This window comes from Chlamydotis macqueenii, chromosome 22 (genome assembly GCF_036417535.1).
Source record: "Chlamydotis macqueenii isolate bChlMac1 chromosome 22, bChlMac1.mat, whole genome shotgun sequence".
In the NCBI taxonomy this organism is placed as follows: domain Eukaryota; kingdom Metazoa; phylum Chordata; class Aves; order Otidiformes; family Otididae; genus Chlamydotis; species Chlamydotis macqueenii.
The window spans coordinates 3,453,640-3,477,113 of record NC_141577.1 but is presented as its reverse complement, the minus strand read 5'-3'; the positions used below and the strand labels follow the sequence as shown (position 1 = coordinate 3,477,113).

The following is a 23,474-nucleotide window of genomic DNA, read 5'->3' as shown; positions in this document are numbered from 1 at the left end:
GTCTCCCAAAAAGCCACCAGAGATCAAATAACTCAACTCAGCAGTTTTTATTTATATAACACAAGTTCTTACTTTGCCATGGCTTTTGCACGGCTGCCTCCATTCCGTACATAAACTATATACTGCATAACGATACAGAAAGTTCAGTAAAATGTCAGCTTGTGAGTACAAAATGTTAATCTTCTGATTGCAAGAGAAGCAGCACATATCAGCATTCCACCAGGAAAAAAAAAAAAACCCAAAAAAACCACCACGCCAAGTAACACAATGGCTGAGTCGCAAGTAGGACTAATTAAAAACCGCATCAAGCAGCAAGTTGCTGGACAATAACGTTAAAAACCATTTTTCCTGTCATTTACAAATATGCAAAGTATCAAGTTACTTAAAATTAAGAAGCATTTTGCTTACTAACATGAAACATTACTAATTTGTAATGTATCATAATTAACCAGGTATACAGGTTGCTGCGTCCCTGTGATTTTTATGGCACATGGTGCCAGTCTGGGTAGGTCACGCCTCGGACAGTCGGAGGGAAGAACGGGAATAGACAGAGCCGTTCCTGAAGAGGTGCTCAGAAACGGCTGTATTCCACTCTCCCCTTCAGAATTTGCCACTCAATGACCTTGGTTTAACCACAAGATGGACATATTTAAAAAAAAACAACATAACAAAACCCACAGATACAATGTGTATCAACAAATCAACTGCTTCTGGCCCGCCAAGTGCAAGAAACACCTTCGCATTCTGAGCACAGTGAAATCCCAGGACCAGAACCAATTACTACAGCAATTGGTTTTGCATATTTAAAGTCTGTTACAGTATCTACAGTAAAAAACATCTTACAGAGCAAGAGGGAATGAAAGGGGAACTGTCTTACCAAATAAGTCTTATTCTGTGTTTTTGGATGCTGCTACAGTTTGACAGAGCTGAGGGGACAGGAAAACAGTACAAAGGAAGATGAAGCAACAGCTTTTCAGAGAAAAATCTTAAGGAATCCTCAGGAACAGAACTGGCTGCAGTCCAGACATGACTACAGCTGTTTCACTGAGTGCTCAAAACTATTGCTGTCTGAAGACAAAAGGCACGACATAAATCCTCCTCGTCAGTGTTGTACAGAGATAGCCCAAGCCAGGTCACCAGCCAAGGTCAATGTTCCAGAGCAGCAGCGACGGCGTGGTCAGTCACGTGTTCTGACAACCGCATTTTTCAGCAAATGCCAATGCGCAACTCGTATGGAGCTTTGGAGCAGCATCAGGCCTCTCATCCTGAGAAAGGATTGCACTCGCAGCTCCTCTTACTGCTGGGAGCTGAGCAGCTTGCTAAGCACTTGTGGTACGCACTGGAGAATCGCCTCATCTCCGGAAGGTAAGTATTGTTAAAGACCAATAAAATCAAATTAAAGTTTGCTAAACCTAGCCTCATACCAGATTTATAACCCAACGTTTTGCACAGATCTGCATGGCAGGATTCAGTAAAGAGGCTTGGTTAAGAGCTAAGAACAGCCTTGACGATGCAGTTCAGTCTTCACAAATAAGCCTCACACCACTGCAAAGGCAGTGCCCCCTCATCTTCCACAAGCCCCCCTGGAGCCCACGCTCCCTCCCTATGCCTGAGAATGCACTGAGACATCCCAAAATCGAAGCTAACAGGAAGAGTAAGATCACATTCAGTTCTGAACTGCAGGAATTTAGAGTGTGCCTGACTCGCCATGCAAGCTCAAAGGAAAAAATCCTCCTGTGAAGCTGCAGCCCCTTCTGTTCAGCACCCAGAGCCTCTACAACATCCTGTGGGGCAGATGGGGCCCAGGCTGCCTCTCTAAGAGGGGCACACTGTCATGTCTAGACCAGAATTTGCTGTCAGCACACCACACCTGGTATCCAGCCTCCAGCTAGAGTCTGGTACTTCCAAGGAATAAGGAGGAGCCCTCAGAAGGCACCTGTAGCAGCTACAGAGTGGAAACGCTGCTCCTGAAGCTCTTCACATGCCTGGCTGCCCTTGGCGTCTGCCTCATATGCCTGGGTTCTGAGACTTGTACGTCAGGATCTCTGCAGCCAGCCTTTGGGGATCCAAAAGCCGCGGGAAACGGCTCATCACAGCGTCAACTAAATGGGGATGGAATATGCCACACAGCTTGACATGCACGTTGGCCCGCTCCTCTGCAAACTGGTCAGAGACAGGCCACTGGCAGGAGTCCCCGTACGTTGGCCCTGGGGCTCTCTGTACTGAACAAGGATCTCGCACACCGGGAGATCTCACTTGAGGAGGCGGCATCTGGTAGGGTTCAGACCAGTACTCACGAGAATGGGATGGAGGGGCACCATACTCATTGGGCAGACTGTACCGCCCAGCGTTAACCGGGTGTACAGGTACTCCGTAGCCTGAGAAAGAGTGAGGCGGTCCTGAGTGAGACATCTCGGGGCTATACTGCAAGAAGCTAGCACCAGAGGAAGAAGATTTATGGGAACCATGCTTGTAAGAGACCAGACCATTCTGCTCTAAGCTGGGAGAATGCGGGTAGACAGGTCTCTGCCTACCGCAGGTGCAGACTGCCACCTGATCAGCATGGGAATGATCACAGTGACTGGCAGATCTGTAAGGCCACATGTCAGACAGCTGGTTCTCTAGAGACCCAATGCCTGAGTCGAGATGCTCCTGAGATATGTAAGACAGAGAGTCCATGTGAGGCTGCTGGTACCTGTCAGACGACACGTGGCTCCCACTGTTGGGGAGGGCACTGCCTGACACACAGCCCTTGACCTGAAGCGGAACCTCGCTGGGCTTTGCTTTGTGGGTCAAGCTCTTCCTCTCTGCAGGGACCTTCTGCAAGGAGCTTTTATCACTCTCTGTGGGCACAGAGCACAAGAGCTCTGCCTGGGAACCTCTTTTGCCCTTTTTCTCCTCCTTGGCACTGGTACTTCTGGTAGGAGACAACCTTGCATTGGCTCGGAGTTCATCAGCTAAGGAGCGCTGGGGCTGATTGATCCTTTCCGGGTGGTAGAATTTACACTTAATTCCATAAGTGCATTTCTTCCCTGCAAGGAAAAGCAGAGCATGGAATAATCAGTTAATTTTTACCAAATGCATGAACGACACTTGCACAGACACCTCAGTCTTCATGTTTAGAAGGCAGCTCTTACCATAAGGGCACTGCTGTTTCTTGTGTTCTGGCACGACAGGTTTCTTTCTGAGAAAGTTATCCAGGCTGGGGCCATGTCGCCCTAAGGGATCATCTGGAGGCATAAACCTGAAGAAAAAATAAATCTCAATCAGAAGCAGTTCATTTTCTCAGGCCAGGGTTTCATTTCTTGTACAAGTCTCCCATTTCATTGAAGGTTAAGAGCTATCTGAGCCCCAAAAAGCCTTCCCACTTCACTGCAGTGACAGCTTTCCTGCCACCTGGTAAAGACTGGCAGGAAGCGCTTCACTTCAGGCACAGAAGTGGATTTGTGCTCGGCTGCTGACCATAATTAGTACTCACGGCTGGGCCCGTGAGGAACTCAAGTCCTGGAGCTCTCCCAGGAACTCCACTACAGCAGAACTCCTATCTCCAAACCATGACCAGCCATCAGGATGACTCCAACTCCTTATGCCTTTGTACCTCATCACAGCTGGGCAGTTCTTTCCATCACACTGCCTTCTACCAAAAAAAAAAATACCTCTACAGGATTTTTTTTTCCATTCTGTACTAGCATTTTGCTCTTTTCATGCATCACTTGCTATGGCTTCATTAAAACAAGACAGCACGCTCACACAGGTCTTTTTTAAAAGCAAAGGAAGAACGGGAACATACTTGTCGTTAACAAAGGAATACATCAGCAGACGCTCCTCAATGAATTTCTTCCACTCAGGACGCTCGTTCTGCAGGTCCCGATAAGTATCGTTAGAAACCACAATGCCATCAGACTCATGTGCCAGTTTCACAATGAATCGATCATCATAACAGACAACGCGCTTGCCTCCAACCCGTCTGGAAGGAGTGAAGACCAGAATTTTCTTCTTTTCAAGGTCACGGAGAATGTACTGGTCTAGAACAAACACAACTGTGAACGCACTTACACAGCCCCAGGGCCTTTGCACAGATAAAGTGACATTATAAATAAATGACAAGTGTATCTTTTGTAGCGCCATACTACATGGAGTTCTGAGTAGAGTTAGTAGTAGTACTTGTTCTCCAAATTATTCCAGCTGATCCAGGCAAGAACTTGCTTAGGGGAGAAGTTAATGACTAATTCTCACTGGTCAGCTCAGCTTACTGGATCTCCTACTACTCAGATCTTCCATTCCTAAGTTAATTACTAACTAGCCAGAACTTTGCAAGCACATTAAGTGACAAAGCAGTAAGCCTGAAAAGCTACTTTTGGTTTTCATATTTCCACACCTGTTATAAGTACATCTGGTCGCGGCTGCTCCTTCCTCCAAGATGGCACGAAGACTGTAATATCCTTGTGGCCCCTGTCCCAAAACCACTGGACAGCCAGAAGGATGCCTCGGCAGGAGAACACTTCTTTATTTCCATGGCTGCATCAAAGAAGAAAGGGAAGGATTTCAATATTCAGGTTACGTACAGACTATTTTAGGCAACACACTAAGCAAATGCACCCAGCAGTTCAGACAACCTCCAGCAATTAAAATAGCACAATCAGTGTTCATCGCTCATCGTGTGCAAATAGCAGCACTCAGGTCTTCACAGCCTTACTGTTGCTTTCAGCACCTCAGTATAACAATAAATACCTAAATCCTCACTGGGAGGGAGAAAGCAGCTGTAACTGCTGCTGCTGCTCTGAAACAGAGCCTTCGCTTCAACTCTGGACTCCAGATCTTTGTTTGCAGCCCTGAGCACAATGATCTCGAACACCCTTTGTCCCATTCTGCCAGCTAACGCCAGCAGCTAACCTCTGCCCACGCAACCTGTACCCTCACCAGGTGTTTCGCTTGTAAAGTTATTCTGGTAACTTAAGGAAAAAAAAAGACAAGATTTTTTATGCACTCTTACCTCAAAGACATCAGCACTAAGGAAAGATGCTGCTTCATTATATTACGGCCCAAAAAGTCAGTTACAAGTGCACTATTTGCACAAAATAGCATCATTTCCTGTCAACAGCACCCGTGCTGAAGTCTTAACAGCACTTGGCAGTTTGAGAACAAAGTCTGACAACAGTGTCAGAAGCTACGTACCGATGCAAAAAAAAAAAAAATGCTTCTTATTGATATGACCTAATGAATAATTAAGTTTCCAGAACTTCTAAGAGGAAACTACCACTCCTGTTTTACGAGCGCCACTATTTGCAGTGTAATCAGCTCTTCTGGTGATACCGGTTCTGGCAGGCTTCCAACATTTCTGTATCACAGCCCAATTTGTCATTCTGGGGACCTAACAGCCTGCGTTTCAGGATGACACTCTGGTAGGATGTACTGAACTGGCCATAACTGGTGTTCTAATTCAGTGAGGTTTTCCCCACCTGGGCGCTACCCCTGCCCCAAATCTTGCTCTCCCCATCTACGCTTTATAACATTTCAGCTCCCACCACACGCACCACACCGGTGAACTCCTCCAGGCAGGAATTAAAGAGCTCGCATCCCAGCAGAGGCACTGCTAAGAAGCAGCACTGCTGCAGCACAACTGAGAAACTTAAAGAGAAACCTCTCCTCCTGCCCTTACCTGTCTCTGAAACTATTAGGAAAACTGAAGAGTTTTACCAAAATACTTTTTCTAAAGAGAGCTACAAATTTATCAGCAAAACCAACACCTAAAGAGTAAATGAAGATATGATAGCTGTCTCTCAAGAACCCCAAATTACAGAAAGGCTGACACTAACAATCAGAAGATGCTCTAAAAATTTTCTCCAATGTCAGACTGGTTCTCTTATAGCTAGCCAGACACAGGTTACTGCAATCTTTTAGGGATACATGTGAAAAGCAGAGATTTTTCTTTTTTTTTTTTTTTTTTGAGTCCCTGCTACCAACCTCAAATCTACAGAAGGGAGCTAACTGGGCTGATCTGATTCGGCAGTAGCCAAGGAAAAATTCCCTTAGAAGGAAGTAAAAGCTAATTTCCACTATGATTTGCATATGTTTGTCAAGAGCTGTTCAGGGAGGCCGCTGTACACACTGCAAATGAATCAGCAGGGAACATCACACCATCAATACAGGAAGTTTCAGAATGGAATTCCCCTTCTAGCAAATTGCTTAAAAAAGCCAGGCTGCTGTTCTCATGTCAAACTCTGTCCTACTGGCAGCGTTCTTACCACCTGGCCTGCCCTGAGTCACATTTGCTGGGATCTCTCCTGCGCTTTTTGGGACAACTTTCACAGGTAAGAGGCTCCTCATTCCAAAAAAAAAAAAAAAAAAACATGAGCGGTTCTGTCGTTTTGGCCTGAGCACTTATCTAAGGTAAACTCCACTGCAAGAGCCACACTTATCAGCCCTGGTCTCACAATGGGCCATTTTCCTCAAGCGGCCGCACAGCCGCTGCAGCAACAGGACTGCGCTCTCCTGCAGCCACCCAGGTCACAACTTTTACTCTCCAGCCCCACTCTGTTGCCACCAGCATCCTGTATTTGCCCTGGGACCCGCAGGCTGTGTCTGTCGGTTGCGCAGCAGGCTGTACCCATGTTTTCTCAGTCCTGTTTTCAGAACTGACAACCACGGCCTAGAGAAAACCACACCTGCAGCAAATCTCCACTCAGCGCTTTCAGCTTGGACAAAATCTGCAGTAACACACACACAGCAGCTCTGTGCGAGCCCAGGTTTGTTTTTCCTGTTAAAAAACATCAATCTGTGTATGCAAACATACACTACAAGACCCATTAAGCTAAAACACAATGAAGGAGGTTTGCTTTTGAACTGCAACGACAGAACCCGATTCAGAAACCCGGCGCATTAAATTAACGGAGCCCAGACCCTGCTGCGTAGAGGTGCGGAGTGCAGCACCAGGGGTTGGGGTCGGTGCCAGCAATGCTCATCATCAGGGGGAACAAAAGCCAAGAGGAAAGTAAGGACATCAACCCAACAAATGTCCAGACCAGAGATTCTGGGTGCTCCGTGGATATCTGGGCTCCTGCACTCCCAAGTTTCTGCTCCAACCCAAGCGGCTTCGCAGGCTGCCTCCAGCTGCGGTGCCTGACACGAGCTGCGCCATCAGCACCAGGGCACGCGAGATGCTGTGGGTGGGTCGCAGCCCTGCCTCGGTGACACCAGGCACTAGAGCGTCCCTTTGACATCTCATCTGTCCACTACACTGTACGGAAACTCAACCAAACACAAAAGTCACAATTCAGAGACTGGTCTCCAACGCAGGAGACAGCTCCGTATTACAAAGCTTTCTCTAATTAACCCTGTAATTATTTATTGAGCAACTTCCTGCTACAGAAACTTACATAAAGCCATGAGGTAAGAGGACAATGCATCTTCATCAGCTAGAACACAGAAGGAAATGTCTTCACTTCCCAGGAAGCACGCCTGCTCTTGGCAGAGCCCTGTGACCACAGGTTACGGGCTAGCAGAGGCCAGCAAGGCAGACTGCCTCTGTGAGGCTCGCTCTCCTGAGAGCTACGTGTGTTGGTGCCTTGGAAAATATTACCAGCCGTTAGCAGGCACCCAGCAGCAGCTGCTGCCAGCGAGAGACCCGGAGTTTTTCAGACGCCAAGCTCTTGGCAGGCCTCGTAACCAGAGGTCACGCAAAACCACCACCGCACCGGGACAGCCCCAGACGCACCTCATGGCCACGTTGCTGCCATCGATAACGATGGGCTTCAGGTTCTCGCTCTCCGTCTCCTCGGGGGCCGGCAGGGCCGCGGGGGTCTTGTTCGCCGCCCCCCCTCGCGGGACCAGCGGGGCCTCCTTGGCCTCCGGCGGGGCCTCGGCGCTCTCCCGCTCGGCCGGGCCGTGCTTCACCAGCTCCCCCAGCACGGTGTTGGTGTCGGCGTTCAGGCCCAGCTTCTGCAGCACGACGTGGATCTCCTCCGAGGAGTAGCCCAGCTTGCGGAAAAAGTCCACCTTCAGCTGCATCTCGGCGCTGTCGCAGGGCTCCCGCCCGGGGCTCCCCGCCTCCTCGGGCGGCTCCGCGCCGGGCAGGGCCCCCGGGCCGGGGCAGCGGCTCTCGCACGGGTCTCTGGCGCTCATCCTCTCTCCGGGCCGGGACGCCGGGAGCGCCTCAGGCCAGCCCGGGGCGGAGGAGACGCTGCCCGCGCTCATGGCTCCCCGCGGGGGACTCCCGGTCTCCGCTCACGCCCCGGACCTGCGGGCCAAGACGGGCGTTAGCAGCGGACCCGGGTCCGGCCCCCCCGCGCTCCCGGCCTGGCCTCCGCGGGGCCTCACCACGGCCGCGCCGGGCCCCCCGCCCTGAAGCCGCCCGTCCGCCCCCCCTTACCGGCCAGCCGCCGACGGGCCGCCGCTGCGTCTCCATAAGGCCGGAGCGGGCCGGGCGCGCCGGCCGTCGCTTTATACCGGGGCGCGGGCAGCGCCGTGCGAACGCGGAAGGGCAGAGGGGGCGGGGGCGGAGCGGCGGCCGCTTCCTGGTCCGCCCCGCGCCCCGCCCGGCCGCGGCCCTGGGGCGGGGAGGCGGCGCGGCCTGGGCCGGCCCGGCCTGGACGCGGCGTGCGGCTTCGCCTCGGGCCCTGCTGCGGGCCTGCGCTGCCGGGCGAGCGGAGCGGGGCCGGAATTCGGCCGAACCCCGCCGCAGCCCCGGCCCCGCGGGTGCCTCTGGCCCCCTCCCAGCCCCGCCGGTGCCTCCTTGCGGAATAACCCCGGCAGATGTAGAGGCAGGTCCCTGCTGCAAACACCTGGCCTCTATGCAAATCGTGTTGCAATCAGGGCAGATTTGCCCCGACAAGCGCGCTCGTTAGGTAAACGCTTCCCGTCCGCTTCCTGGGCTCCCCCGGGACAGCCCGTGCCCTCCCCGTGTGATCCGGGCCGACGCGGAGCTGGAGACGGAGCAAAACCCCGAGTTTGCAAAGGCCAGGAAACCCTGGATCGAAGGGGTCGATGCGGTAGAGCAGCTGGTCTCCCAGAGGGTTTTCCAGCTTGTCCTTGGCTCCTGTTACTCTGAGATTTAAACACATTAAAACCCCAGTCCTGGCCCTTTTCTGCTTCCTCCCCACCATCAGAGGCGGATGGCAAATGGTAGCTGAGCCCTGGAGCTCCGAAACGCACCCCAGGAGAGCGTGTCTCCCGACCCGTGCGGGGTGGGAGGCGGTACCGACCGCCATGTCAGCCACCCGGCTTCGGCCCAAGGGCCGTCAGGAAAACGTCGCGCCAGCCTGGGCACCCGGCGCCCGTTGGAAAGCAGAGGAGACCGGCGAGCTGCGGCTGGAAAGGGAGCGACGCGGAACAGAGGGCAGGGGACGGTGGGTTGTACCAGGTGCAGGGACAACCCCGTGGTCACCGAGGAGCCGCTGGGCATGCACCGCTGCTGTTTAAGCCAAGCCTAAGCTGTAGGCAGAAGGAACACGTAAATGCACAGCCACAAGCTTCGGGCACATCAGCAAAGGTGCTCTGGGTATCTGTATGAGCTGCATTTCCAGCAGCCGGTGCTTGGGCACAGCACACAGTGGCACTGATGTGACCTGATGGCTGGACACAGGAGAGCGCGGTCAGGGGTGGCAGCAACATCTCCTGCCGTGGTGGCCCCTCCTGGGCCGGCGGTGGCCAACCCGAGGGTGACCGCACAGGCTACACACTGTCTCTGACACGCGTCCCTCACGCCGCTGTGATCCCGGTGTGATGCCGGTGGCTGTGATTCAGCCGGTGCAGGCTTATCAACCTGGGCTTCCAGAGGAGACACGAGCTGACAGGGAGCATCTATCAGCCACCAGTACCTGTCCCCTGACTGTTTGCTAAAGCCGCCCTTACAGACTGTACGTAACGGCAGGAATTGAATTAACATTTCACAATGTGGAAAAATTTTACATCTCTGACTTCTGATTAATCATTCCTAAACAATTTAATGAAGGTGGTTGCAAATTTGCTTCCCTGAGGCCATGTATCAGAGCCCAACTTAAGAGCAAGGGAACTCTCCCTGTTACAGGAATACATTTGCATTCATCTTCCTTGTGGTTACCCTGAAACAATCATTTTTTCTTGTCTTTGGCCATGTCTGAAACCGCACTGTGTACCCAACAGTAACACACACACAGAGGCTAGATTCAGATCAGAGATAATATCCTTAGTCAGTGCTTAAGTAGGTGCTTTCCCAACTCTTCTTTCCCTTGGAATCTACTCCAGTCAGCATGAATTTCGCATTGTTTGTGTGCTTTTGCTTCCAGGCTGAAGTCTATTGTGCCAAAAAGTATGGCCACAGATGTGCTTTTTATAGGAAATGCCCACAAAGCTGGAGCTTCTGATTTATGCAAAGCAGGGACGGCAACTGCATGCTGCCTGTTTTGGTCTGGTAAAAAGAGAAGCCACGATAGAGAAAGGGTCTGTTGGCTTCACCCTGAAAGTCAAGAGGGGTCATATGCTGGCCACACCCCAAAACTCCCAGGGGTTACTTTTGATTTTTTTTTGGTTTTTGTATTTGCATTTGCAAACTGCTTTGAAGAGAAAGTTTGGTTCACTTGTTTGGCATTGCAAGGGCTGTTGTGGAGGCTGCCGCTTTGGAGGATTTGAAGATCTCGAAAGCAAAGCCTCTGCCAGGGTCACGGATGCACCAAGGCCATTCACTACACGTACAAGGCGGGAGACTTTTTGTTTTTTCCCTGAGGCACACAAAGGATCCCCTGCACAGGGAGAGGGGCTGGAAGAGCCGAGCTGTCCTGCAGTGCCGCCTCCTCTGCCTACTGGGGAGGAAGGCTCCTACGGCTTCTCGGCTCCAAGGCAAGAAACCGTCTCTTGCTTAATTGGTGTGATTGGAAAGTGTATTGACCCGTTCCACTCCACAGCACAGAGCATGGGGTGTTGCAGCTAAAATCCTTGTGCAAACAAGCCCGGGGTGTCTTCACAGACGGTCACAGCTGTGCTCTCCTGTCCCCTGCTGCAGTACGGCCGTCGTGGGGGCTTCCAGGAACCAGCTGCTGTCCTGCCTCCTCCAAACACACCCGAAAGGTCTCCGTCGCTCTCTGCTCTGCCAGGGGGGAAGGGAGCCACATTCAGAGGAGCCTAAATAGCACCAAGTCTACCACAGACATGCCAATAACCACTTCACGGATTTCATAAAGGGTCTCGAGCACCTTCATGGTGTTTTGCAAAGTGCTTTCCAGCTTGCACCACTCTGCTTCCACGTCCAGTTGCCAACAAACACCACGTTGTTTTGGGAAGGGCTTCTTGCACAACTGAGATTTTGTGTTGTGCGCCAGAGGTAAGGCCCTCATCTCACGGCGCTCTCACTTCCTTTCTGCCAGGCTGGTGGGGTTGGACGGCGTGCCGGGGGACGCAGTCCCGGTCCCCGGGCTGAGGTGCTTAGTGAGGCTTTTTGGCAGGAGGTAACACTTTGCCAGCGGTCGGCCGGCTGCATTGTCCCCTTTCTCCCGCGGGATGGGATGTCTGCGGGCACTGCGGGGCTGCCGAGCGGCACTCGTGCCTGCGTCCCGCTGCAAGAGAGCTGCGCCCACAGGAAAGAGGTGGAAATCCCCTCTGCAGCACACGCAGGCACGGGGCCTTTCCTGGGGAGGAACTTGTGAGAGCGAGGAGGAAGGCAGTGGGCAGGCAAGGCCAGATGCTAGACCACAGGATGTGCCAGGCTGGGTATCGAGGGTAGCCAGCAGCGTCTCGTGCTGATGGAGGGTTATCCTTCTGAATCGGGGCTTCTAGCAAACAGAAAAGGAACAAAAGCATCCGGGGCAGCAGCGACAGCGAGGTAGGCTGTGACAGCAGGAGCCCTGTCCTGGGGATGGGCTCAGTCCCTCCCAGTCCTCCGTCTCCTTCCAGTTCTCTGCTGACTTAACGTAAGCTTTCCTCCAGTCTGGTTCCCTGCTGATGAACAAGTCTCCTAAAATCCTGACATCACATTTTTCTAGGGATTTTTCTAGGGATTACCACTCCCGTGTCCCAGATTTTGAAGGAAGAGCTCATCCTCCGGCGAAGCCTTTCATCTCCCACTTGCACATTTAGCGCAGTCAAAATAGGTGGTATTCACGGATCTGACTGCTGGCGGGGAAGAGGCTGGCCCCCTGCCACTTCCTCGCGAGGAACTATTGCTAACCAGCCTCAACTGGGAGCCTTGTCAGCAAAGTGGCCGTGGGCCTGGCTTGCCTACCTACGGCAGCTCGAGGCAGCGAACTCGCTTTTTAAAATGGGGTAATTAAACCTCATTTATAAATGCCTATATGGGACCACTTATGTTAATTAAGGACAATTTAAATGGCCTTATTTAGTAGCATTTGGGAGTAAATTAAACTGAAGTAAGGCCACTTTAATTCTGAATTAGAGTTTTATGCAGAATTTTAATGCTCTTTAATCCACTTGAGACTTAGTTACTTCAATTTAACCTTCTTAAGAGTCCTGTGTAGACAAGCCCTGCGCGACGAGGGGCAGGTACACTCATACCTGGGAGGGGACAGGGCTGGGGCTGGCTGCCTTGGGATCTGTGTGTTCCCGACAGCTTTGGCATCCTAAATCCCCTGCTCATCTGCAGAGTGACCTAATGGCTTGCCTCACTGCATTTACCGACGTGCTCCTGGTGATGCGAACAATACCGGGTAGATTAACTGAATCCTCCCATCACCTGCCACGCGGGGATTCAAAAGGCTGACAGAGCTGCTTCTGAAATTTTTTTTTTTTTGCAGTGAGCAGTATAATTTATTACACAGTATTCAGCACATCCAGGAATTAAAGGAAAAAACCAAGTGATGATTTATGCCCTTTCTTTGGAAGAGGGTCACCGTGCCTCATGAGGAAAGCCGAGCAATAACGCTGGAAGGAAAGCTTAGCAACATCCCCTCAGAGCAGTTTGCTTTTATAGCCGCAACCACTCACATTTATGGAGATGCTGACTGAGAGACCATCTGCTTCTCCTGCTTGCCTCAATAAAGACGTCTCTGATGGCAGCATCGTAGCTGCTTCCAGAGTGAGAATCCACCCGCTGACACGTGGCTCCGGTTTGGAAGCGTGCCCAGCGCAGGCACCAGTGGAAGGTCACTCCCCTGTGCCCGCGCGTCGGGAAAGAGCTCCTGGCCTCCCGACCCTGGTGCTACGTGCCACGGTGATTCAAGAGGAGAAAAGGTAGCTCAAGTCTTCTTAGAAAAGTGGAAAGTGTAGCAAGGGATAACTGGTTTCAAAATAGAAGCAGAGAGATTTATATTAGATATAAGGAAGAAATTTTTTACACTGACGGTGGTGGAGCACTGGCCCAGGTTGCCCAGAGAGCCGGTGGATGCCCCATCCCTGGAAACATTCCAGGCCAGGTTGGTCGGGGCTCTGAGCAACCTGATCTGGTTGGAGATGTCCCTGCTCATTGCAGGGGGGTTGGACTGGATGACCTTGAGGGTCCCTTCCAACCCTAACCATTCTGTGATTCTATTATTCTAACTAGAGGAGAAGCTACCCAAGGATTTGGAGAATGTACTGACTGGCATTTTGAGCCTCCATGCCCGCAGTACTTGTCACGTTGCTAGCTCTCTTCCCAGTGCCACCTTCATCCACCAGTATGGGTTTCCTTTCCAGCTGCAGACGAACAGACTGATTTTTCTCTGGTATATTCTCTCTTGAACTGATTTCCTGGCTCTTAAGGAGATCCTCATAAGCACTCTGCAGAGTAACTTACTCCCTGCCTAGCCCCAGGGCTCCTTGCAGAGTAGACCTGTTTCGTGTTTCGGAGGCACTCGCTTGCTCTGGAGGAGAGCACGCGCTCCGGAGGGATCACGCCAGAGTAATTTATTTGGCTGTCACTGCGGCTGCCTGTGTGCCTGACGAGACGCGGCCTTAGGTACCACTCCGAGTAAGCAGCCTTGATCTCTACCTTTGGTCTTAGTGAATGATGGCATTAAGTTATAGGAGGACGGGCTTATTTCCTCAGTGACAGATGGATTGGGCACACCCTGACTATTTTTTTTCTCTTGCGCTTCCGTCAAGGAAAGGAGCCATCCTTTCAAGGCCTTTTTGACTATAAATCTGCTATTGTTGCAGGGACAGAGACAGCAGAAGCCTTGCCGTCGCCCGGGCTGTCCCAGGTGCAGCACATGATGTTGTGCAAGCGCGTGAGGTCTCGGCTGACCATGGGGAGACAGGCACCCCGCGCTGGGGCTGCGAAATGAATCCTCCTGCCCCAGGGCTGTGCGGCTCCGAATGCGTCTCCTGAAATCTTCCGTGAAAGGTAAACCTACGCACCAGCAAGGCACTGACAAACCACGGCTGGTGTCATCTCCCCAGAAACCCTCTCACCGACTGTCCTGGCAGCAAGCAAAGGGCTTGGCTGGGCCTGGGGTAGTGGTTCCCCCACATCCCTGCTCAGGGATGCATCAGTGACGGAATCTCTGGATGATTCCTCCCTGCTGCGATCAGCGTGGCCCAGCAGACATGATTAACAGGGGTACTCAGAGCATTTGCACTCGGGTGGCACCCTCTCCTTTCTGACACAGCGCTCCTCACTCACCGGGCAACCACAGCAGAGTCAAAAGCAGAGAGAAGCAACAGATTCAACTAATAAATAACGATGGGGAAACCCAAGCAGTTACGCAAGTGTCTGTGACAGCAACTATTTACCGTTTTGCTAAGCCCTTCCCAGTTGCTGCTCCTCTGCCGGAAAATATCAGCTGTCCCCTTCTCCAGAAACATCCCTGCTTGCTCGGCCCAAGTTTTGTTTAGATGCAGCATCTATAGCCACGGATTTGCTGTACCCTGACATCCCTGGGAGCGTTTGCTACTTCAGAGCTAAAAGAATAAGTTGAACAAATATTTCATGGTATTAACATAAGATGTTTAAATAGACAGTCACTGAATATTTTATTCCACCCAGAACAATGTGAAGAGCAGAGGATTTATGCCTATTGCTGAGCAAATACCTCTTGAGAAGTCACATCCATCTGGGAAGCAGGCAGGTTTTGTTCTAAGGAGCTGAAATCGGAGCACGCCTGAGACAAGCGAGCCGAGGGCAGCGGTGCCGGGAGCTCTCCTGCTCTTCCCCTCCAGGGACGGCGGAGGATCCTACGGAGCAGACCTGGCCTGCGGACAAGAGGTGCGGAGCTCACCATGGCTATGCCCTCGGCACGCAGCGGGAACACGGCACAGCTACACCTCCGGAGCCCCAGCCCCCAGAGGAGCTGGCTAGGGCTGCCCCTCGCTCTGCAGGGAGAAGGGAGATGTGTTTGCTCCTTCCCTGTGCCCTGTGCATGCTGAGGCAGGGGATAAAGCCTCTCAAACCGCCCAGGGCTGAGATCCCTGCAGCTCCCGAGCAAGAGCCGAGGTGCCCACTCGCAGCCTCGTGGCAGCATGTCCATCGCGTGTCTCCAGCGCACGGGCCCCAGCTCCACATGTGGGCTGGGAGCGAGCTGGGCCAGCGAGGCTGGCTTTGCAGCGAGGTGCTGAGACAGCGCAGCGTCACGGCTCGTAGCTGCTGGTCAGCCGCAGGCACGTCTCCGGGATGAAGAGATGTGCAGCAACAACCAGAAGCGTCAAACGCTTCCTGAGCAAAGGGACGCAGCCCTGTGCTGTCTGCTCTGTGGTTTGCTGCTGCGTTTCCAGCCCGGAGAGCAGGAACATCTCCCTGAGTCACGAGGACGTGCTCTGGCCTGGCAGCTCAGGGTGCCCACGGCAGGAGGGGCAGCCGGCCACCCCAGCCTGGCCCCTCTGCTCCCACAGCCGAGAGCACCGGTGCCAGCGCCCGCTCCCTGACAGACCAGTCCCGAGCCGCCTCACACGCTGGCGGTGCCACCGTGCAGTGGGAGTGTTACAGGGAAGAAGACTGTCCATCTGGGAATAACTTCCAGGCGTTCCCAGGCTGGAGTGTTTGCTCTGGGTGCCCAGGAGGTCAGGGAAGGACATCTCCAGTCCTTCCTGTACGAGCCCCAGGGGTTAACTCCCTGCCAGCAGCTTTGGGACCTCTTGTGCCAATTGGGCTCACGCTCATCGGGAGCCCCTCGGACACAGGCTGGCTCGCCCCAAATCTCCAGTTAAAGCTGCAGGGAATGGGATTCCCGGCTCTGCCACACAGCGAGCTGAGCGCATGTTGCCGGTCAGGAAACTCTCATTTCCTCCTTCTCCCGGCCAGGCCGGCGGGGTCAGCGCGAAACCCAGACACGGGGGCCGAGCGTTGCCTTCGGCTGTGCCACTGCCTGCCTGCGCAATGTGGGACAGCGCTGGCTGCCCCAGAGCCCTCCCACGAGACGGATGTGTGTCAGCGGGGCAGAAAGACAAACACGGCGCAGCTCTCCGCTCGCGGCTCCCATGATGTCAGTGGCAGCGGGAGCCGCTCCGGTTGCCGGTCTGATATGACTCAGGCTGTGTCAGCGTGGCAGCCGGCGGAGCTGGCAGGCAGAGTCCGAGAGGTGATTTCCTACCTGCTCGGGTGAAACGTAGAGAAGGTGTTAACTGGTTCACGGAGCAGAGGCAAAGCTCGTTTCTAGCGCTTGGCAGATGGCCACGAGCGCAGACAAAGACGGAGCTGCCTGGTGTCAGAGGAAAGCTCCGTGTTTCGCACGGCTCGCAGCAGTTGTGCAATGCACACAACGCAGAGGTGCGAACAGGGCTGGCCTCTCCCTCGCTTACGCTGCCGTGAGAGCAGCCTGACTCCGTGGGGCAAGACCATGCTTTCGCTACCTTTAGCTGGGGATTTCCCCGGCGTGAGGAGTGCTGCGCTGGTGTGGAGCTGGACCAGCTCTGGCTGCTCCCGGGGAGCTGCGGGTTTCTGTGGCATTCGGGGCGCGGGGAGCTCCCCCGGCACAGCACCGCACTTGGGACGCTGCCGCCAGCGGCTTGGGCCCCTGCCACCTCCTGCGCTGCCCAGCCCCGATCCCGGCCTGCTCGGTCCTGCTGCTGGGCCACAGCGGGAGAGCACCGCCAGGCCTGTCTTTCCACTTTTACACAACAGCGTACAAAAGGAGTGATGCATTTATTGCAAAACAGCATCTGGAGCAGAAGGCTCCAGCGACGCAATATTCAGGAAAAGCGTGTGGGATCTGAGGTCTGTTTGCCAGACTATTTCAGTTAAAAGCTCGCAAGCCTTCGACAACGTCCTGCCAGCCCACACACCTGATTCACAGCTGACATGGAGGAAAGAGGGCAAAGAAGAGATTCTGCTTTTTGCTTTGCTCTTTGGGACAAACTACTCCTTTTCTAACAATTGGCTTTGTTTTCTCAGCCTTCCACCTAGAGGGCTGAGCAAGGTATTACAATTTAGTCCAAACTTCCTGATGGATTGTCCCCAGCTTTGTGGAATGAAGAGGGCGATACGACATGGAGAGCAGGTCATTGAGAGGCTAAGGCCTGGTCAACGCCATCTTCCAACCACGCTGTTGCATTTCTGGCCTTGTCTGTCCAGTCTTATGTGCAGAAATGGAAGTTTTTCCTTTGGTTTATCATTGTGAATTCTCTTTACAGTCAATACCACCAACTTCTGGTTGCTTAGAGCAGACAATAAATCTGGTGTGTATTCACCCACCGGTCTACTCTAACTTCTTGCTGGGGTAGGACTCCAGCTTCCTCAGCCAAATGCCTAAGGAGGCATCGCGCCTCCCCAGCAGTCTCAATTGCTGTCAGTACGTGCTTTGGGCTACTCCCGCACAGCCGCGATCCACACGGATCTGGGGTCAGCTTGTCCCGTGGAGCTGCCCCAACGCTTCCCAGAAGGACTCGGATGCTCTATGGAGAGCTGTTGCTCGGGCGGTGTATGGGTGGGAAGGAAAGGGTGCAGGAACAAAGAAGGATTTCGAAGAGAAAGTGTCCAGCCTCGCCTGGACCGTCCTACTCATTAAGGATGATGGCCCAAGAGAGCCAAAGGTGCTGTGGGGAAGGGCAGAAAGCCCAACACGGCCCCAGTCCCCTCCAGGCCACAGACACCGCTCCCAGGGCTAGCGGCTGGGGTGTGGGGGGCTCATCCGGGCCCCGCTCTGCCCCACGGCCCTGGGGAAGGTGCCCGGGGTGCCCACCATGGCTGGGCCGAGCCATGGGGCTCCTGCACTGGATTTGTGCTCCCAGGCTTCCACCCAGCCCAGTGCTGCACTCCAGATGCTTCACCAGAGCCACGTCCCAGCCTGGCAACTGGGCTGGACAGTGCCGGGGGGACAGCGCTGGTTATGGGAGGCCACAGCCAACAGCCCAGTTCTGTGAAACCTGGCCTGAAATCCCCAAAGGAACATCTTCAGATATTTTCGAGGGGAGCAGTGTTGAGCAGGAGACATCCCTTCCTGCTGCAGACCGCACAGCGCTGACCCATCTGAGCATCCCCGCTGCGGGTCAGCCCCTGCGCTGCCACGAAACCCCCGATGCGGTGACACAGGCTGACACGAAGGCTTCTGAGCCATGCTTAGCACAAAGCTGCACATGCTAATCCATTTAATATGACTATAAAAAAAATCCATGCTAATAACCTGTTGCGGCTTAAGGCATTTAGACAATTCTCTCTCTTTCTGTAATTCTTTGTAATAATAATTAAATGACCTTTAAAATGGCAGTGGGTGGAAAAATTCGGCAAAGCTGAATAGCAATTCAGCAACTGCTAAAGAATATTGAAAATCAAGAAGAAAAAACATCACTTTGATGTTACAGAATGAGGGGAAAAAAATAGAAGTGAAGCAATCAAGAGTGAAGCTGGAAGCTTGTTCTTCATTTGCACTGATTTGTAGCAGAATGGGCAGAAATAAATATGTTGGGCAGAATAAATACAGGAGCACTAAAAACCCAGCAGATCAGTGACCAACGCCCAGCACTCAGAACCTTGGCTGGCCTAAGCCCCCTTTTGTCCAGTTCTCTGTGCCCAACGGCCAGAACAGCTGCTCCAGAGCAGGGAGCAGCAAAGTGGGCGATGGCAGAGAGCTTTGCTGTGACCCGTGGCCGGGCTGGGCTGGGGAGCGCTTAGGTCCTTCTGAGGTCCTTCCTGAGAAGCTGGTTAAATCATAGAATCATAGAATGGTTTGGGTTGGAAGGGACCTTCAAACCCCACCCAGTCCAACCCCCCTGCCAGGAGCAGGGACATCTCCAACCAGATCAGGTTGCTCAGAGCCCCGGCCAACCTGGCTTGGAACGTTTCCAGGGATGGGGCCTCCACCGCCTCTCTGGGCAACTGGGCCAGTGTGACACCACCCTCAGTGTAAAAATTTTTTTCCTAATATCCAATCTAAATCTACCTCCCTCTATTTTAAAACCATTACCCCATGTCCTGTCACAACAGGCCCTACTGAACAGTTTCTCCCCACCTTTCCTGCAGCCCCCTTTAGACACTGGGAGGCTGCTCTCAGGTCTCCCCGGAGCCTCCTCTTCTCCAGGCTGAGCAGCCCCAGCTCTCTCAGCCTGTAGGTCTGAAAAGCCAGGGCTGGAGAGGAAGGAGCTGGTCCCTCTGCCCCATACCCACCTGCCAAGCAGCAGACGTCCCCTTCTCCCTCCTCGCTTTGGGTGCTGATTTCCCCCAGGGCCTCCCGGGCACTTTGCAGCAGGTCCCGGACCAAAGCCACGGGTGGCCAGGCCAGGCAGAGCCCACGCCGCCCTGGGAGAGGAGCTATCGCCGCGCAGCGCTGCCGGCCGCCTCCTCGCCAGTATCGCCGCTTTGCAGCCTTGCGTTGGATTTGATCCCCTGCAATACATGGGATTTATCTCTCTCACTTTCATGTGCCTTTAAGGAAACACCACTTTTTATCTCATTTCTGCTGCTTTTTATCATCACAAAGAGTTTTTAATGAAATGAGAAAACGTCTGTTTCTGCAGGCTGGAGCTGCGTGGGTAATTTCAATATAAAACAAACAAGGCGGCTTTCAAAATTAAAATTTCATGTGTGGCATTTTCTCATTTAACGGACTGCACAAAGACGGGCAAAACCAATTAAAAGGAGGTTGAGACTCAGCACTCGGCAAAATTAAACAACGGGACTCTGCAAAAGGAATGATTTGTTCAAAGGGAGCCGGAGAAAGAGACGGAGAGGAATCAAGGCTGCTCTCAAAAATGCACCACCTCTTAAAAAAATAAGTGCAAACAAATCTGCATCCTACCTCACCATCCTCAGAAGGGCTTCAGAGCCCTCAGAGCAGGTGGAAACACCGGGGAATGGCAAGGATAACATCTGGGAAGGTCAGCGTCAGGGAGAGCTGGGAAAGTCCTAAGTCGGGGCGCGGATGCTGCCAGCAGCAGGAGAGGTTGGCTCCCAAAACCAAACCCTACCTGCCCCAGGCTGGCAGCTCCCGCAGGGTGCAGGGCTCCCTAGAGACTCTTCAGAAGGGCGCTTCCTTCCCCAGATTTCCCTCTGCTTCCAAATCCCCTCCCAGCAAGGGAAAAAAAAAAAAAAATCAGTTCCAGCAGCATTTAAGAGATAAGAAGGACCCAAAGGTGGAGAGGAAGGCGGCAGCCGGGCAGGAGCAGAAGGGCAGCGATGCCGCCAGCGCCCCGTGCGCCGCCCGGGCAGCCGTGATCAGCGGTGCGGTTAGTGTCACCGTGGGGGCTCCAGATGAACCGTCTTAAAAGAGAGGCAGAGGTGGAATTAAGGCTAATCACTCGTTATCAACGCGGGGCTGTGCCTGCAGGGTTCAGGATTTACAGTCCCTGGGAGCACGCCTGAGTTGGGCTCTGATTGCTGCAATCACTGCAAAATGGGGATGGGGCTTATTTTCCTGGTTTGCCGTAATTTGTGGGGTGAAGCGCTGAATCCTTTAAGGTGGAAAGGTGTCTGGGCGTATCCAGCCAGCAATTTAGCGCTGCGGGGCCCGAGGAGGGGCTGTCAGTCCTGCCTCGCAGCATCACGCAAGTGAGCGAGAAGAGCCTGGATCTCAGGCGTGCGGCCCTTTGCCAGAGCAGCAGAGATCACAGTGGGAAAGCCCCTCTGCCTGGTGAATAAAATATGGAGCAGCCTTATTGACCGTGCAGAGCGACGACAGAGGAGGCAAAAGTCACTTGTGAACGGGGGGGGCAGCAGCAGCCCAGCCCCAGCCAGGAACTCGCTCCTCGCACGTAGCAGCTCTCAGCCCCACGTCTTGAAAAGATGAGGCGATTCCTAGGAGGAAGAGCTTGGGAAGAGATGGAGCTGGGGGGTGAACTCACAGCAGCCTAGGCAGAAATAGGTGATGAGCGCTTTACACCCACTGATGGGGGATGACAGAGCTAACGCAGCGCTATTTCAGCCCAAAGCTCTTTATGACCTATAGTCTGGCTGTGGCAGGTGAAAGGGGGGGTCCAGGCCTGGGTTTGGAGGGGGACACCAGCTCCCAGCCAGCCTGCTTGACACAGCAAGTCCCTGGCAGAGCTGCAGGCAGCCGGGGAACGGCCCGAGGGTGTTGGCAGCCGCTGGTCCAGCGGGGCCATGGGAGCAGCTGGAGAGTGGCATGGAGCTCCCAGGCGTGCCAGGGCATGGGCACGGAGCGGGAACCCTCCTGCGCCTGGGAAATGACACTTTTCACTGAAAGGAGAGAAGTCAGCAAGCCTGTGGAAAGAGGAACAAGCTGCCAAACCAGGTAATCCATCTCAGGGGCGTCTGCGTCAAGATGATTCATGTCTTCCAATTTACTCCCAGCTCAAATCTAAAGTAAATCAGCCCGGACTGTTCCCCGCCCCGTGCGGCGGGACACAACGCCGAGGTGCGGGGGAACATCCCGCCCCTCCATCTCGCTGGTCTCACAGCCCCTGACTTTGATGCTTGTCCTCTGTAATTAAAGCCAAACTGATTGTTGATAGGTGAAGGAAGGAGAGGAGGTGCCCTGGGAAGGGAGATGGGATGATGAGAATGGATTTTTTTTTTTTTTATTTAATATGCTGTTCAGTTGCTTTTCTGCAGCAATTCCTTTCACATGAGAATAGCTCAGGAAGAACATTATCAATATTAGTTTCCAGTTGTAATAAGAAAGTTGTCCAAAGTCTTAATTACCTTTTAAAACCACTTACAATTCTCCTGCCTCCTTACCATGGCCCTTCTGCCAGCCCTGAGCCGTGCCCCCGCCAGCGGAGGGGTGGGAGCCCCATCCCGGCAGCTCCCCTCGCTCTCACCACCCCGGATGCCCCTGCTCCATTTCCAAAGACCCCACAGAAAGGAGCAGCCGGGGCCTCCATCCTATGGGAACGGCTGCCAAGGCGATGCCCGGGCACGGGGTGGGCGAACACAGCCCCCGGCAGCGCTGCCCAGGCGCAGGGGTGATGGGCTCCAGTGCAGCCCCAGCCTGGGCGTGCCAGGGGGGACAAGTGCGCGGGTGCCAGCGGGCCGTGGGTGACACGGGGTGCGGGACACAGCACGGCGGTGGGGCAGGAGGGCATGAGCAGAGGGGTGACGGGGGGGAAGCAGGTACTGCTGTCTCAGTGTCCCATCCCCATAGAGCCCCAGGTTGAGATGCCACAAACCCACGCAGGGACCCTGGAAGAGGAGACGCTGAGAAACAAAACAGCAAGGCTGCTCCTGGTCCTTCCCTTGTACCAGCATCTCACGCTTCGTTACAGCTAATTACTGACAGAGTGCCACGGCAATATTTTGAAGGCTACCTACAAGGTGCCCTGAATCCCCCATCAGTGGAAACAGTCTGCTCAGATTAAATTTTGTTTATCATCAGTTTGAGGGCAATTTCATTTCCAAGTTATTGATTTTAATTTCATAGCATTTGAAAACCTCTGGAAAAGATTTGATCTCTTTAAGGAAAAATGTCAAAAGAATGTGTGCCTTGGCCTCAGAGGTTTAAAAAAAAAAAAGTTTGCTTATATCTAAACTGGCAATTTTGGGCTAAGTACGAGCTGACTGTAAGGTCAGTAATTTTTCAGTATGTGTCAAAGTTCAGCCCCATTCAGGACCAAGCTACGCAGTCTCTTGCTCACTCCACCCACCCTCCAGTGGGACAGGGAGGAGAATTGGGAAAGAAAAGAAGGCAAAACTGGGGGGTTGAGATTAATAAAAAAGAGTTTAAGAGGATAACAGAAGAAAACAAAACGGAGATGGAAAACAAACAAACAAAACCCAATAACAGAAAATACCGAAGCACGTAAGTTACAGTACCATAGCTCGCAGTGGGTCCTGCTGCCCAGCTCCCTCCTCCCGTGGGATGGACCCGTGGGATGGACCAGCCCTGGGCCAGTTTGGGTAACCTGTCCCAGCTGTGTCCCCAGCCACAGGGGCCACCAGCTGCTCTCCCAGCTCCAGTGAGAATTAACTCCATCCTCGCTGGAACCAGGACAGCATGCCAAGTGTAAAATGGGGGGCAGAGAGGGTCCCATGCACCCAGAATTTCCCAGGTCTGTGGTGGGTGACAAGTTGCCATCTTGCTGAGGGAAAGACAAGCAACAGAAGAAGGTTTGGGGGATGCGAGGGAGTTTCAGCTTCATCTCCTGAACTCACCTTCACGCTTGAGTCATTTCAATACCGAAAGTTGTAGGTCCGACTGTTTCTCACTGGCGTGAGGCGCCAGCGCCACCGAGGCCAGCCGGGCTGCTCC

The 23,474-nt window shown here is 53.4% G+C and overlaps 1 protein-coding gene and 1 long non-coding RNA gene across 2 annotated transcripts; both read right to left on the bottom strand.

Moving 5' to 3' along the window:
• Window positions 1-32: 32 nt before the first annotated feature.
• On the bottom strand, window positions 33-8,501 carry ZC3H12A (zinc finger CCCH-type containing 12A). Its single transcript, XM_086765206.1, has 6 exons — window positions 8,369-8,501; window positions 7,715-8,236; window positions 4,379-4,518; window positions 3,791-4,025; window positions 3,138-3,244; window positions 33-3,032 (listed from the first exon to the last, which is right to left on the bottom strand). The coding sequence occupies exons 2-6, from the start codon at window positions 8,191-8,193 to the stop codon at window positions 2,008-2,010; spliced, it is 1,986 nt and encodes a 661-aa protein (XP_086621332.1). The 5' UTR covers window positions 8,194-8,236; window positions 8,369-8,501; the 3' UTR covers window positions 33-2,007.
• A 4,357-nt stretch (window positions 8,502-12,858) lies between these two features.
• On the bottom strand, window positions 12,859-23,060 carry LOC147598084 (uncharacterized). Its single transcript, XR_015260905.1, has 3 exons — window positions 23,039-23,060; window positions 19,436-19,654; window positions 12,859-13,201 (listed from the first exon to the last, which is right to left on the bottom strand). It is a non-coding gene; the product is annotated as an uncharacterized LOC147598084 (long non-coding RNA).
• Window positions 23,061-23,474: the final 414 nt, after the last annotated feature.